At 32.9% G+C, this 17,550-nt stretch overlaps 1 protein-coding gene across 2 annotated transcripts in view; it reads left to right on the top strand.

The window, feature by feature from the left end:
- LOC662687 (uncharacterized protein) overlaps window positions 1–17,550 on the top strand; it is a 50,980-nt gene that overhangs the window by 19,439 nt on the left and 13,991 nt on the right. Inside the window, exons 3-5 of one of the 2 annotated variants that reach the window (XM_008199053.3) lie at window positions 2,812–2,936; window positions 10,262–10,340; window positions 14,784–14,876. In XM_008199053.3, the coding sequence (XP_008197275.2) occupies window positions 2,812–2,936; window positions 10,262–10,340; window positions 14,784–14,876 (297 nt within the window). The remainder of the gene's footprint in view (window positions 1–2,811; window positions 2,937–10,261; window positions 10,341–14,783; window positions 14,877–17,550) is intronic. The other variant, XM_008199056.3, reaches the window with a different exon arrangement.

The following is a 17,550-nucleotide window of genomic DNA, read 5'->3' as shown; positions in this document are numbered from 1 at the left end:
TGGGAGATAAAAATATTTTGGTAGAAATCACTCCAATGCCAGGCTTTCAGCAGTTCCCTGGCTTTTTATGCCGAAAAAATCAAATTGTGCTCAGATCCAGCTTTGACTCCTCCTCGTTTGTCTTGTCCGCTGAAACCATTGTCCCACTGAATTATGTCCGCTCTGCTGGCTGGCCTACACCAGGTCACCCATCCTTTACTCAAACGTCCTGCCTTAAAATATGGTGCGAAAGGTGCGACTCCGGGTCGCCGCCTAACCGAGTTTTGACTATTCCGCCGACACTTTTCGGAATCGATTGCCGTAACAAACTTCCAGCATTGATTCCAATGCATAAATAACGATCTGAATTGTTAAACGCCGAAGCATCCAGCAATTTGCGTGACCCTTTCACGGTGTTATTGTCCACTTGGATTATTTAACGAAGTTTAATGAGATTTCGATTGCTTAAAATGTGCTGTTTGACGATTTTCGACTGGTTTATTCAGCGCTTCTCCACACCGTGACTTGGCCCATCCAAAATTAACACCCAACATTCGAGGAGAGAAAGAATCATTTGAGTTCGTTATGTCATGTTTGAGGAAAAAACTGGGACAAAAGTCTTATTTTAATCGAACAAAGCGGACTAATGGCCTGACCCGAATGGCGCTTGTAAATTATTTATTTACATCGACAAATGTGCGCTTGAAATATCCAAAATAATGCACAACTATTCCACAATACAAATTAAACGCACACATTATGTGTATTATTTGGCCATTAATAAAGTGATTCATTATTGCCTTGTGATCAGATTATTAATATTTTCATTCAATTGGGCACAAAAAATGGCCGCAATCGATCGGATTAATTTTTTGGATTAGGGCGCATTCTGGCCGTGAACCGTTAATAAACATTTGCAAATATTGATGAGCCCAATAATGAACACATAAAGACCGCATTATTTATTGATGAGTTTGTTTTGTCGACAAAGGGATAATTTAATTAACTGTCGAGTCGCCCCAAATATGACAAAGCGTCAAAACGAACCGAATTAAAACTGTGACTTGCTTAACAATTCGACGAAAGACAGAAGCTACTCAAACAATAAATTCAATATATAATTCGCAATCACAGCCAGACCTCGGCAATTTTAATTAATTCAAAAATAATTCTTCAGGCATTACATAGAAACTACGGATGTCTAAGAGTTAGGAAATGAAACGACGTACAAATAAAACGTTCTCGCCTTCGATAGTTCCGTTAACGTCGCCAGAGAGCGCAGTTGTTCGATTACCGTCAAGTTTTCACAGCAATTAATTTAAAAAATGGTTGTATTTCTATAACGGCTAGCACAAGGCAAACAAAAAATTACAGGCAGATAGAGCATTAAATTCTCAATAATAATAGATAAACCTAATGCAAAATTTTTATCGTAAACTATGTTTAAAAAAATTTCAAACGTTTACCAATTTGCGCTCTGCCCCATATTTTTTAAAACGCTGCGAATACGGTTACAGATACTAGAAAAATGTTTAGAAGAAAGTTGTAGAGAATCAAATTTCCTACAAAAAAGTCCGCGAGTCCATATTTTTATCTTCAACCATTTAGGCCCCAAAGACGCTCAAGCGTCGGACTTACTTCATTTTGCCGGTGGTCAGGTATCGAAAAGTTAATTTATACCTAAACCGTTGAAGACAGAATTGTGGTGTTGTACACTTTTTTGTAGGAAATTTAATTCTCTACAACTTTGTTCCTTACACTTTTTTTGTATCTTCAACCGTATTCCCAGCATTTTGATTTTAATTCGTTCTGAAGACAGAATCAATTTAAACAAATCGCAATTCCGACCGAATTCAATAAATAATTCGCAATTCCAGCCAGAGCTCGGCTTTAATATCGGACATCAGATGCAGGATCTGGTAAATCAAGCAATTTTAATTAATGCAAAAATAATAGAAACGGTCGAAATCGTCCAAATTACGCTTCATGAATTTTCAGGCAAATAATTGCATATTTAAGCCGCGGCGTGAATTATGAAATTAAAACAAAACAGAATAGGTAATGCTCCGGCGAATAATTAAGCGCGACCTTTCGGCATCTGACACCTCGAAAACAATTATTTTAATGTTATTGTCGTCGAAATTAGAAGCGGCGAAGTTAATCAACTGCGGCTAAAGTCGGATTAAGAGTATAATCAAATATCAATTAACGCAGTTAGGTCGTGAAAGGGAGCCCGGAATCGGAAGAGAATGAAGGACGTCACGACGTTATCCTCATTGTCCTAGCCGCCATATTCAAATTTAATTTATTATTCCATTATTTTTAAGTCGAATCCTTAATTATTTAGCGCGAGCAGGTTTCTCATCTAAGTTTTAATTGTTTGATTCGGACCCGGTAATTTTTTTAAAACACAATTAACAAGTTTCAAAAAACGGTCACGTTGTGAGATCTGTTTACTTTCGGCGAAAATCCACTTTCGCCTAACTCTGAAATAATCTTATGCGATTTTCGTGTGTCGCGAACGCAAACCACCAATCAATCACTTAATATCGATACGCTTTCGGGATCAAAAGCTTGATGTCTTGATGTCGCCAGTTTGTATGCTAATGTTGCCGATAAACCCACGCGTGTTATTACGTGTCTTAATTCGACTTTTCACAAATCGGGCCCAATCCACTCATCGATATCTCCAGTATGACTTTGAACAAGTTATAAAGAAACCTATTATTATTATTAATATTATTAATATTATTATTATTGTCGTTTCCTCTAAGTCTAATTCTAGTCGTTCGAAATTATTGAGAAAGTTGAAGCACTTTTTGCTTGTTTCAGGGAGAACGCGACCGCCTTGGAGAAGTTCCATCTGCAAATTTCACAACATGAATTGTATCCAGCTGACAGCGAGCTTGTGGATGAGCTTATACACGAAATGGCGACAGAGCCCATTCTGCATGTCTGTAAGTACAACTTTTGCCCCTAATACCACCATACAGGGCGAATGTTAAACACCCAAAGCAACTCAACACATTAGTCCAAAAAACTAGCTTCGTTCTTGCGAATTGAATTAGTTTGGCTAAAAATAATGCAATGTCTTGTTCTCGCTCCATTTCGCTCATCTTTCACCGCCGCTGAATAATTCACGCGAAAAGTTAACCGGCCAATAAATCTCCTCTTCCCTAAATTGAAGTGTTAACCTTATGATGCATGCGGTGCCACCGTCCTAATAAAAACTAATTAAATTCGGCTGTGAAAATTGATGTAAAATAGCAAGCCCTCCTGTTGCGTCACGCATCTAAACGTGCGGTAATAACATTACCGCAACAATTTTGATGTGTGCTACCTCCATCTCGGAATTCATATGCGTGAAATAAGATTTCCGAGCGATGTAATAACGTCTTGACGTTGTGTAAAATTAGCAAAAAGCCCGGCATTCCAATTGATAACGGCACAGCCTCGGAGGTAGGCCAAACAGCGGGCCATGTTCAATACGATGGTCGTCAATATTGGTTTAACTCCAGACTAAGTTTACCCGCATAATTAGCGAAATATTAGTTTAGTAAATAGGGGCGTTATTTGGCAATAACCTGGCGGATTTTTGTGGGTCTTTGATTGTCAGTTTTGTGTTTGGAATTCGAGCCGAGACAATGGAGAAGTCGCACCGTGTTACCGAAATTGAGTAACACTATTTGCATTTACGTCAGCGTTTTTGATTAAGGACTGTTGGAGAATAGTTTGCTGGAAGCACCTGATGTATTATGTGCGAAGAAAGCATTGTGGGCGTATAAAGAGGCGCGAGATTGGGGGTTTTGTCGAATGGGAAATAATTAAATTCAGTTTTTTCACGTGAAAAATCATTTTACGACTTCAGGACACTATAACTTTAATTTTTGAAATATTTTCCTAATTCGAGACCGGTTTTATTGCGACTGTTTCATATTCCAGTTGGAGAAGAAGCGCAAATTCGATTACAGTCTAGTTTCGGTTAAAATGTTACTTTTACTGTACAGAGGGTTGATTCAATGTACACAGAAACAATATATTTTATAAATTAATTGTTTGGCATTCAATGGTTGGTTTAAAATTATTCAACCGTACTTTACCATTTTATTTTACCATTTTGAAATTAATTTATTATTTTACATATAAATAGCGAAGTCTAATGATGATTATTATCGGATAACGAATAACAGAAAGAGCCAGTTAGGTTCGAAATAACTGAGTTATTTGTTACATAATGACCTGAGTTCGATCTAATTCCAAATATATTGCTACTGTTTCAAACTTCAATTGAAAAGAAGCGCAAATTTCGCTCAAAATCTAAGTCTATTTCTACAAAATGTAGTAAAAAATATAAATTTTATTCAAATGGAGCGACTTGTAATCAAATAACTGATGCAATATTTACTGAAAACATTGCTCAATTAAAGGGGAACAAATTTAAAATAATTTCTCACCCGGCGCATCCACCATTTTTGATCAGCGAAATAAACTGTTTTACTGCTATACTGTACTGTGAAGTTTATTTTTAGTTTAAAATTACTAAGCCATATTTTTTGCATTTTGAGATTAAATTCAATGTAATGTTTTTGTGAATAATAACCTGAATTTTAGAAAATATTTTACTAAGTTTGTATAAATGCATTCTAAGAATTTTTACCAGTCTTGTCGTATTTATGTGGCTAAAATGACTCATAATCAAATGACTGATCAAACATTTCCTATAATGTTTACTGAAAACTTTGTAGAATGAACAAATTAAGAATTTATTGCTAACCCGGCGCATCCACCATTTTTGATCAGCGAAGTAATCTGTTTTACTGCAGTACTGTACTGTGAAGTTTATTTTTAGTTTAAAATTACTAAACCATATTTTTTGCATTTTGAGATTAAATTCAATGTAATGTTTTTTTTAATAATAACCTGAATTTTAGAAAATATTTTACTAAGTTTGTATAAATGCATTCTAAGAATTTTTACCAGTCTTGTCGTATTTATGTGGCTAAAATGACTCATAATCAAATGACTGATCAAACATTTCCTATAATGTTTACTGAAAACTTTGTAGAATGAACAAATTAAGAATTTATTGCTAACCCGGCGCATCCACCATTTTTGATCAGCGAAGTAATCTGTTTTACTGCAGTACTGTACTGTGAAGTTTATTTTTAGTTTAAAATTACTAAACCATATTTTTTGCATTTTGAGATTAAATTCAATGTAATGTTTTTTTTAATAATAACCTGAATTTTAGAAAATATTTTACTAAGTTTGTATAAATGCATTCTAAGAATTTTTACCAGTCTTGTCGTATTTATGTGGCTAAAACGACTCATAATCAAATGACTGATCAAACATTTCCTATAATGTTTACTGAAAACTTTGTAGAATGAATAAATTAAGAATTTATTGCTAACCCGGCGCATCCACCATTTTTGATCAGCGAAATAAACTGTTTTACTGCTGTACTGTACTGTGAAGTTTATTTTTAGTTTAAAATTACTAAACCATATTTTTTGCATTTTGAGATTAAATTTAATGTAGTGTTTTTTTGAATAATAACCTGAATTTTAGAAAATATTTTACTAAGTTTGTTTAAATGCATTCTAAGAATTTTTACCAGTCTTGTCGTATTTATGTGGCTAAAACGACTCATAATCAAATGACTGATCAAACATTTCCTATAATCTTTACTGAAAACTTTGTAGAATGAACAAATTAAGAATTTATTGCTAACCCGGCGCATCCACCATTTTTGATCAGCGAAGTAATCTGTTTTACTGCAGTACTGTACTGTGAAGTTTATTTTTAGTTTAAAATTACTAAACCATATTTTTTCATTTTGAGATTAAATCAATGTAATTGCAGTCATTTTTAGGCGCTTAACAAATGACTAGTTTCAATTTTCAAATAATACACAAGTATTCTATTATTTGTTAGGCACTTTAATGATTATAGTATTCAGTTACAAAAACGGAAAAGACCACATAATATCGGGCAATTAAACCCGACTTTTTTTGAATAATAACCTGAATTTTAGAAAATATTTTACCAAGTTTGTATAAATGCATTCTAAGAATTTTTACCAGTCTTGTCGTATTTATTTGGCTAAAACGACTCATAATCAAATGACTGATCAAACATTTCCTATAATGTGTACTGAAAACTTTGCAGAATCAACAAATTAAGAAATTATTGATAACCCGGCGCATCCACCATTTTTGATCAGCGAAGAAAACTGTTTTACTGCAGTACTGTACTGTGAAGTTTATTTTTAGTTTAAAATTACTAAACCATATTTTTTCAATTTGAGATTAAATCAATGTAATTGCAGTCATTTTTAGGCGCTTAATAAATGACTTGTTTCAAATTTCAAGAAATACACAAGTATTCTATTATTTGTTAGGCACTTTAATGATCATAGTATTCAGTTACAAAAACGGAAAAGGCCACATAATATCGGGCAATTAAACTCGACTTTTTTGAATAATAACTTGAATTTTAGAAAATATTTTACTAAGTTTGTATAAATGCATTCTAAGAATTTTTTACCAGTCTTGTCGTATTTATTTGGCTAAAACGACTCATAATCAAATGACTGATTAAACATTTCCTATAATGTTTACTGAAAACTTTGCAGAATCAACAAATTAAGAAATTATTGATAACCCGGCGCATCCACCATTTTTGCATTCTGCCATAAACTGGTACTGTCTTGTTTAGTATTTTATTTTTAATCTGAAATTATTAAATTAAAAATAATTGTTGCATTTAAACAGTGAATCAGCCATTTTTAGGCGACTGGTAACAAAATTTCCAAAACGAGAAGTCAAACGAAAAATGAAATTAAAAAAAATAATTATGTTTTTAGTAGAAATTTCTCGAACTCTTCTTTAATTAAAGACAAGACGAGACTCACACAGCGATTATTACATAACTTGAATTCTAGAAATATTTTCGTAATTCCAGATAAAAGCAGAGCGTTTTAAGTAACAGTTGCAACTTTTATTACACACGTCAAAATATAAATTTGACTGAAGTGTTGTAAAACGTTCTCGAAATAAAACAATTTGTCGAATTTAGAAAAAACATAAATTTTATCCCGGCGCATCCACCATATTTGAACATTGAGCGAAACCGTTTTATTTAACTACTGTATTATTCAATAGTTTATTTTTAATTTAAATTCTAGTGCTCTGAAATGAATTCGTCCTGTTTTGTATATAAATAACTAATAATAATTAATGGTGGTATACAATTCAAAACAGTGAACGGAATCGTCTCTTCTGAACTCCAGCGAAAAGAATTGTTATTTAGTTTTTTGTAAAAGTCGTAGCTACGCTACACGGTAATGTATTTATTTAATAAAGTGAATCTTTCTCTCCCAATCCCTCGCTCTCATCGCGTATTCCTTCCCTGGCTCTTGTCACAATAATAGCCCAAATCAAATCATTACCAAACCCATACAATACAGTCCTTTCAGCGCGCACAGGTGTTAGGACTTGTCCTTAATAGTGAGATTTCCAACGCAATAATTCTCGATTAGTTGTCCAAATAATCTCGGTCGTTTGGCTCATTTTTCATTGGAACTTGACGGTTTTCGCGTTTTGTTGTTTGATTGATGACGAATAACGGACACGTTAGGTGCGAAATCAAACACTTTTTTAACATGAAACACTGTCGTCAAAGTGTGAATTATGTGATTTAGACCGAGTGCTCGTAATTCTTCGATTTATTACGCGACATTTTTCAACACTCTGAAATAATTAACGGTGGTTGTTTACCGACGTTTGAGTACTTTAATTGATTACCACTGTGTAATTAGCAATCTTCTGCATGAACTCAGACTAATAACGGTAATTGAGGCGCGTGTGGAAATTCGCCGCAAAAAGGCGCAAATTGTCTTCTACGTGTATTTATTTTGCTTTTGAAATTATTACTCTACTTTTACTGTTATTGCGGAGGCGAAATCGATTAAATGGGAGTTGGTAACTGTCAACTGATTCTGTATTATTTCTCATTCTTATGAGAAACAGAATTATTTTGTTACAGAAAGAAAGATCTTTGGTAAAAAAACAAACCGAAATTTTATAAAATTCAGTTCATTCGGATTACTTCGAATTTTTAAACAGTTTTTTGAGTTAAAAACTAAAACAAACTACGCTAAAAGCATGTGAAAAGTAGATTATTTCAACCAGCTTTCTACCTATAATAATATTTAATTTTTTCCTTTGAAAATTTGGTTACTAGTCGCCTAAAATTCACCGTTTATATGTAAAAATTAATTTTTACTTAAAATAATTTATTTAATAATTTTAGATTAAAAATAAACTACTAAACAAGACAGTAATAAGTGCTTATGTTGGTATTACAAAATGGTGGATGCGCCGGGTTAACAATCATTTAAAAATTTTTTTCTCAGCAAAATTTCCAGTAAACACTCAATATTTCAAAAGAAATTTGTCGTTTTAGCCGAATAAATACGACAAGACTGATTACAATTTTCTTTAGAATGCTCTGCATCTGTTTAGAATTGCTAAATTGTTTTAGAATTTGGATTATTGTACAATGTAAGTCGAGTTGTTTTGTTATATACATTTTAGGTTAATTTTATTTCTAAATGATAATAATAATTTTAGATTAAAAATAAACTAATAAACAAGACGGTAATAAGTGCTTATGTTGGTTTTAAAAAATGGTGGATGCGCCGGGATAGCAAACATTTTAAAATTTGTTTTTTTTTCTCAGCAAGATTTCCAGTAAACACTGAATATTTCAATAAAAATTTGTCGTTTTAGCCGAATAAATACGACAAGAGTGATTACAATTTTCTTTAGAATGCTCTGCATCTGTTTAGAATTACTAAATTGTTTTGGAATTTGGATTATTATACAATGTGTGTCGAGTTGTTTTTTATATTCATTTTAGGTTAATTTTATTTCTAAATGATAATAATAATTTTAGATTACAAATAAACTAATAAACAAGACGGTAATAAGTGCTTATGTTGGTTTAAAAAAATGGTGGATGCGCCGGGTTAGCAATAATTTTAAAATTTGTTTTTTTTTCTCAGCAAGATTTCCAGTAAACACTGAATATTTCAATAGAAATTTGTTGTTTTAGCCGAATAAATACAAGACTGATTACAATTTTCTTTAGAATGCTCTGCAAAAGATTAGAATTACTAAATTGTTTTGGAATTTGGATTATTATACAATTTAAGTCGAGTTATTTTGTATATCCATTTTAGGTTAATTTTATTTCCAAATGATAAAAATAATTTTAGATTAAAAATAAACTGTTAAACAAGACGGTAATAAGTGCTTATGTTGCTTTTAAAAAATGGTGGATGCGCCGGGTTAGCAAACATTTTAAAATTTGTTTTTTTTTCTCAGCAAGATTTCCAGTAAACACTGAATATTTCAATAAAAATTTGTCGTTTTAGCCGAATAAATACGACAAGAGTGATTACAATTTTCTTTAGACTGCTCTGCATCTGTTTAGAATTACTAAATTGTTTTGGAATTTGGATTATTATACAATGTAAGTCGAGTTGTTTTTTATATACATTTTAGGTTAATTTTATTTCCAAATGATAAAAATAATGTTAGATTAAAAATAAACTATTAAACAAGACGGTAATAAGTGCGTATGTTGGTTTCAAAAATGGTGGATGCGCCGGGCTAGCAATAATTTTAAAATTTGTTTTTTTTTCAGCAAGGATTTTAGTGAACACTATAGCAAATATTTCAATAGAAATTTGTTGTTTTAGCTGAGTAAATACGACAAGACTGATTACAATTTTCTTTAGAATGCTCTGCATCTGTTTAGAATTATTATTTTTTTTGGAATTTGGATTATTGTACAATGTTAGTCGAGTTTGTTTATTATATACATTCTATGTTAATTTTATTTCTAAATGATAAAAATTAACTATTAAATAGTAGTGCACTTACAACAGTTTTGCTAATCGTTTAAATATGGTGGATGCGCCGGGTCAATTTTTTTGTTTGTTTCTTTTTCTTAATTCGACAAATACTTTGAGCAGTTAACCACGTTTTACGGAGGCGAAATCTATTGAATAATTAACTGACAACTGAATCTGCAAAAGCGTTATTTTCCTGTCTGCTTGAATGCCTTTAACAAAAGTGCATCTCAGTTGTAATTATCCAAGTTTCCGTGCGTTCTTCGAGGTGTTTACCCAACTTGGGCAATAATTATTTAAATGTTCGGCTATTTTTACACGAATTAGCTTTTTTCTTTTAATTTGCGTTTTTTGTTGCAGCGCAAAAAAGCGGCGGCACTCAACTGAAGCTGGTGATAGATTACCCTAACCATCTTCAGGCGTTGTTTAAGCCGATGAGGTGAGTTTGATTTTTTGTCGTAGTGCGAGCTATTGATTTTTTCCTCGTACGAAATGAGGGGGCGTTAAGAGGCTTCATATTTTAAAAATGTGGCGTTCTCATTGAGTATTGTGAGTTATGGCGGCAAGGAGCGAATGAGATTTTTGATTTTTACGAATTTGGAGTGCGGGTTGGAAGCTAATTTTCTCCTTTGTATTGTATTGTAAATAATCTCGCAGGTAATAAATTAAACGTCACAAGTGCAATTTTTTGCGCCGGTTATTACACTGTGATGATGAAGAGCAACATTCCATTCTTTTGTCGTTAAGAAGTCCACCGTCATCGTGATGTGACACAGATTAGACACGTTTCACTCGCGCAAAAAGTTTAACGTCGTAATTACGCTCGGTCGAAATAGAGCGAACTTTTATCGTTTTATGTAAATAGAAGAGCAAGGGCGGAGAAGGAAAACTCCGGAGATAAACAAGAGCTTTGTTTGCGTTACGTTGACAATGCGTTAATCCGGAGGTATCGACAGTTATCCCCGGAACAAATCGTCTCTAATACAATCAAAACAAGCAATGTCCTGTCCAATTAGCGACGACTCCGGGGAATCGCCCGGAAAAAGGAGTCTTAATCAAATACACCCAACTTAATAAGGCTCCGGAGGATCGCGCTCGTTAAATTAATACAGCCACAATTTTTATTTTAAACGCAATAAGAGGAACCAAATTTAATTTTTTTTCCACCAATAACTCAAACACAACTCGCCGGCTGCTTTTAATAGCTAAGGACTTTAAATCGCCGAATTTGCGAAATTGTGTTTCATTTTGTCAAATGAAGTTATTTCGCTGTCCGAGCGGGTAAGTTAGCACTTCCTCTGTGCTCTCTCGTGATTATCATTAGGAAGGATTACTTTGCTTGGATTTTGGGGCTTTGTGGATGGCGTTAACTTAGTTCCGGATCCTTTTTGCCGATTTTTGCAGCGTGAAACAAAGCCGGGCAAAGAGCGCAACAGTTGAAGTGAATATTTGGGCTTTTGCCCACTCGCCGGAATTGTTTATTTTTCTCATAAAGGGACACGTCTGTCTCTAGTTTGTAGTTTCTGAACTTTGCTCTTAATGAAATTCCCTACAACTAACGGAACTTAACAGATAAATTCCCTCGATGCAGAAAAGTGTCACGAATTGCTAATTTACAGGAAAAATGAGCGAATTAATCTAGTTTATCACTTTGCAGAAGTTGTTTCGCGAAGGCGGTAATTAAAACTACACATTCTTCATCTCACATAAAGTACGAAATTAGATCGAGATTGAATCAAATTGAAATAATTTTTGTTTTTTCGAGTGTTTTCGCAGATTTTTTATCAAGAAATCTAATTATTTATCAAAACAAGATTGTCGTAAAAATATTTTTTGAGGTCAAAACAAAACTCTAAATTGATGTTGTTTAGCGTATTTCGCGCGATTTTACAATCAGTTTCACTCGATTTATTTTGTTTTTCAGCAAAGTTTTTTAGAAAATAAGCCGAAAACTAAAGGTTGGTTGAAAATGAGTTTTTTATATTTTTTAGCTGCTTGAAGTTAAATTCTCCGTTTCTTGAGCGAAAAATTACTAAATTTGATCGAAAAAACATTTTTTTATTTTTTTGAGTGTCTTATTAGATTACAGCCAGTAAATTATCGCCTAAAATCTTGTGAAAAACCCGCCAAAGTTAGACGGAAAATTGTGTATTTAATTAAGTTTGGCTTTTAGCGAATTTTAAAACACATTTTTGGGATAAAAACTAAGTGTTTTTTCAGAAAAAGTTTGCTCAAAGTAGGTGAAAATTAGTTTATTTTAAGTTGATATTCGTCAGAGTTTTATTTATTTAAGTTTTTTTTTAAGAACTTTTACACCAATAAATTTTGCTCAAAAATAACGTTTTTTCTTCCTGTCGAGAGCATTTAAGCACCTTTTAGAGCTGAAAATTTAAGTTTTTTCCGAAAGAGAAGACTATTTTCTATTTTTATTTCTGTTTCTATTTCTATTTTTATTTCTATTTCTATTTCTATTTCTATTTCTATTTCTATTTTTATTTCTATTTCTATTCTATTTCTATTTCTATTTCCATTTCCATTTCCATTTCCATTTCCATTTCCATTTCCATTTCTATTTTCATTTCCATTTCTATTTCTATTTCTATTTCCATTTCCATTTCCATTTCCATTTCCATTTCCATTTCCATTTCCATTTCCATTTCTATTTCTATTTCTATTTCTATTTAAATTTCTATTTCTGTTTTTATTTGTATCGGAGTTATTTAAGGCTTCTTTAAGTGAAGATGAACTAAAGACCAAGGTTTTTTTTCGAAAAATTTACCTAAAACTTGGTGAAAAATCACCGAAATATTTCGAAATTGGTCATACTTTCTCTCAATTTCACGCGTTTTTGTGCGGAATTTCGTCAAAATAAGCCGAAAAACCACAATATTTGATCGAAACTCATGTCCTATTCGTCTGAGCTGGTTAAGTTCTAAGTTTCGAGATGTCTGTAAAACAGATATTTAAATAATTTTTGCTTTTTTTAAATTTCTATCACGTTTTTTAACCAGAAACCAGATCAAACCAAAGATCTAGTCGGTAATAAATACTAATTTTTACTGTTTTTTTGAAAAAAAATTTCTAGAATTGTCTGAAAAATCATCAGATTTTATCGAAACCGATATTTAATTGTATTTACTTCAGTCAGTTTTTAATCGGAAACTCATTTATTTTGCGGAAAACTGCCAAACACCTTGGTCGAAAAAGGTGTTATTTCTACTTTTCTCAAATTTTTAAACACGTTTTTGAGTCCTAACCAACCATTTCTAACAAACAATCTTCAATTATTTCAAAGGATAATAAACGAAATATCGAACTTCTCTCAAAATTAATTTACTAGACACCTTCAATAAAGTAATATTTGGGTAGTTAAGACCAATAGTTGTCATTTTTTAAAAGCTTTTTATTTAACTTGCTTTGTTGTCTGTCTGTCTGTTTCACATTTTCCAAGCCAAATTTTAAAGGATTCCTGTTATCCGAATGAATCGAAATTTTGCATACTTACGTATTTTACGTAAAAATGCATTTTATATGGTTAATTAGAGTTACTTATTAAAGGGGGTAAATAGGGTGTTAAAGTTTTAGATTAGGTTAAAAAAGGGGTATTCGAATATTTTTTGTTTTTTTTTATATATTATATTGATTTCATTTTCTATATGTTTTCTTCTAAATAATTTTTTATTGCTCATTTATTATAAATAGCAATTGTAAAATTTTTCTGCACTTTTCGTTGATCGAAGCCGTTTTATGTGCGATGATCACCATGCAAGTTTGATGTCTCAACCCGTCCAAGACCTCGACCGCATGTTTTACGTGTGTTTTACGAGCACCGACATGGCGTTTATTTTTTGAAGCGACATGGTCTGCGTTTTAAGTGCATTGTTACCTGACAAATTGGTCCGGATTTTACAGCCGACACTCGAAGCTTTCCCACAGGATACCGGACTCAGCAGAACGTCCTTATAGTCCAACCACACGCTTTTAATTAATTAGTCAAAAAAATGTTTGGTCAATTGATAAATTGAGCCCCCGCTCGATCTAATCTAAAATTTATTGGTTCATCACATGTTGGATGGTAATTCTTTTTTCGGATGCTTGTGTTCCATGATTGGTTGTGTTTACAAGTCACTAAAGGGAAAATTGGATGCATTATCATTCGTAATAATCCGATTGTTCGTTATTTGGCTCGCACGCAAGGAGATTATTACAACTGGAAATCGAAGCTAAGAAAAAATTACCAGTATGGAAATGTTTGCACTCTGGACACGTCCTCCCCGATTCGTTATCTCAGCCAGTGGCGCACGTCACCCGAAAACACAATGTTTCGCTCCCACCTTGCGTATAAAAATCACATTTGAAATTACCTAAGGGCTCAAGATGGGCGAAAAAATGCGGCGTTTGATATATTCGTCGGGACAGTGGTGGAATCTCATTAAGAATTTCCTTTGAGGTTGGGAAATATTCAGCGAAACGACCGACGAGGAAATTAATTTCAGACAAGCTAATCGTTTCACGTGAACATTTGGAGAATAGTTTTAGTTTATTGATTATGTCAAGAGCGTGCTTTTAAGTTATGACAAGTTGCTAAATGGCGGGAATGCAACCGACGTTTTGATGTGGAGCTCATCTCGCGCACAAAATGCAAATTTTTGAGACGCCACTAGTTTAATTGTTACTCAGCTCAGGTCCCGGCATTGCCTTTATCTCGTCGTTTGGCAGTTTGGTATTCCCCGGAGCTGCCACCGAACACAATTCACTTTATTCTTTTTGTTGCGCCCTCGAACGTAATCAGGCAAATCTTGGTGGTCGATCACGAAGAACGTTTGTTTATTCACTTGTGGCTTCCTTTTAAGCGCGACACGTGCCTGTGTTTTTGTTGCAGGTTCCCGCGGGAGCAGCAGACCCTTCCCAATCACTTTTACTTCACGGACTACGAGCGCCACAATGCCGAGATTGCTGCCTTCCACTTGGACAGGTATGGAGTAGCTGTGGTGTCTCCAGAATTGGGAAAATTATACTGGCTTTTAGTGTGAGCTTATTTGAAGGGCTGGTGCTGCTTTGACTGAAATTTTCGGTTAGCTCGAGTTACAGCTCGTTTTTTATTTATTGGTGTAGCAAGACTTGAGTCGATATTTCGCAGACACGCTGAAATTTCCTATAATCCGGCAAGTGCATAATTTTTCAATTAAAATGTAAATAAGCATCTCATACATTGGTCTAACGCTCAGGTCGGAGAGGTAATAGAAATAAATAACGAAAATAGTGTCTATAATTTTTGGTAAATTTTTTTTTAAATTTAAACGTTGAAAAAACTATATTCGTACGTAATACGATGTTCGCGATTTTTGTTTCTTAATTACGGCAAAACTATTCATAAATGGGGAACTATTTTCGTCTAGGCCTATGTAAAATGATCCGGGGAATCGATTGGTATTGAGAAATTTGCCAAATTCTCAATATTTTTTTAGTTATAAATTTTTTAAAATTTTATTAATTTTTGTTTTTATTTGCAATTTTCTCGAAAACTATTAGTTGGAGAACAATGATCTTTTTTGAAAAAAATAGATAATTTAAAGAGCTTTCTAACGATAATACACTTCATAGGCTTATCTCTAATAGTTCCGGAGCTATTGCTCGAGAAATGTTCCGGGTACCCAAAACCGACAAAAACTGCGACGAAAATTGAAAAAATCAAACATCAAAAAATCGAACATTTGGACTTTTTGTGGACTTTTAACAACTTTTGTGGGTTGCTAAGACATGTAGAAGTCCATAAAAATTTGCTGGAGTGAGTTTAAAAAAATTTTTTTTTTCATATTTATGAAGGTATTTGCCTTGACCATTAATTTTTTTCTAATTTTCTCAATTACGGCTAAACTATTCTAAAAAGTAGAACTGTTTTAATCCATACCCATGCAAAATGATCCGGGGAATTGATTGGCATCGAGAAAATTGCCAAATTCTCAATAGTTTTTTAGTTATGAATTTTTTAAAATTTTACCAATTTTTGCATTTATCAGCAATTTGCTCGAAAACTATTAGTCGGAGAACAATAATCTTTTTTGAAAAAAATAGATAGATAACTTAAAGAGCTTTCCAACGATAATACACTTCATGGGCTTATCTCTAATAGTTCCGGAGCTATTGCTCGAGAAATGTTCCGGGTACCCAAAACCGACAAAAATTGCGACGAAAATTGAAAAAATCAAACATCAAAAAATCGAACATTTGGACTGTTTGTGGACTTTTAACAACTTTTGTGGGTTGCTAAGACATGTAGAAGTCCATAAAAATTTGCTGGAGTTAGTTAAAAAAAATTTTTTTTTTCACCTCTTTGAAGGTACAAGTATGTTACTCAGGAAATTTGAGCAAAAAATTGAAAATTTTAAATTGCGTGAAAAATTAGAATAATAAAGAAAATAAGCCGCTGAATCCAATGGACCAAACCGCACTGCTCTACGACTTTTAGTTTTCGAGTTATGAATTTTTTTAATGAATACAATTTTTCACCATGACAAATGGCTACCCTAAATTTAGGCAAAAAATTTTAAATTTTTAATACTTGTGAAAAATTGATATAATATGTAAAATGAGCCGCAGAATTCAATCGAACAAACCGCAATGCTCTACGACTTTTAGTTTTTTTTTTATGAATTTTTTTAGTGAAAAACTTTGATCGCCTCTGTAGCCGGAACCGTTGCCCGGAGCGGCTCCGGGTTTAGTCGAAAAAATAGATAAAATTAAGCGCTATCAGATGGTTTTTTGTTCGTTGCTCTAAGTCTTACAGTTTCCGAGAAAAACGCAAAAAAAGGTTTCCATTTTCATTTTTTTCCAATTTTCAACCGCCAATTACGGCGAATCTATTAGAGTTATCGAGAAACAAAAAAATGGAGGACAACCGGAATAAAAAACTCTAGAAAATGGCATAGGACTCAAGGCGATATCTCGCAAAAAAATTTTCAATGTTCAAACGCCGATTACGGCCAAACTAAAAGAGCTAGAAGGAAACGGTTTGTTCTATCGTAAAGAGCACATCAAAATCTATAAGATAGAATAGGTTTCATTTGATTTTGAGTCACTTTAAAAATTGATTGATTTTAAGGGGGGGTGTTAACTTTTTTTAAATTTTTTTTATTTTCTCATTTACGGCTAAACTATTCTAAAAAGTGAAACTGTTTTGATCCATAACTATGCAAAATGATCCGGGGAATCGATTGGCATCGAGAAAATTGCCAAATTCCCAACAGTTTTTTAGTTATGAATTTTTTAAAATTTTACCAATTTTTGCATTTATCAGCAATTTGCTTGAAAACTATTAGTCGGAGAACAATAATCTTTTTTGAAAAAAATAGATAATTTAAAGAGCTTTCCAACGATAATACACTTCATGGGGTTATCTCTAATAGTTCCGGAGCTATTGCTCGAGAAATGTTCCGGGTACCCAAAACCGACAAAAATTGCGACGAAAATTGAAAAAATCAAACATCAAAAAATCGAACATATGGACTTTTTGTGAACTTTTAACAACTTTAGTGAGTTGTTAAGACAGGTACCCGAAATCGACCAAAATCGCCTCAAAAATTGCAAAAATCAAACCTTTAAAAAAAAAATTTATTGACTTTTTTGTACTTTTCAGAACTCTCGAGGGT

Source organism: Tribolium castaneum, chromosome 6 (assembly GCF_031307605.1).
Source record: "Tribolium castaneum strain GA2 chromosome 6, icTriCast1.1, whole genome shotgun sequence".
Taxonomy (NCBI): Eukaryota; Metazoa; Arthropoda; class Insecta; order Coleoptera; family Tenebrionidae; genus Tribolium; species Tribolium castaneum.
Note: the sequence above shows the minus strand (reverse complement) of the source record. Positions and strands in the feature narration are given on the sequence as shown.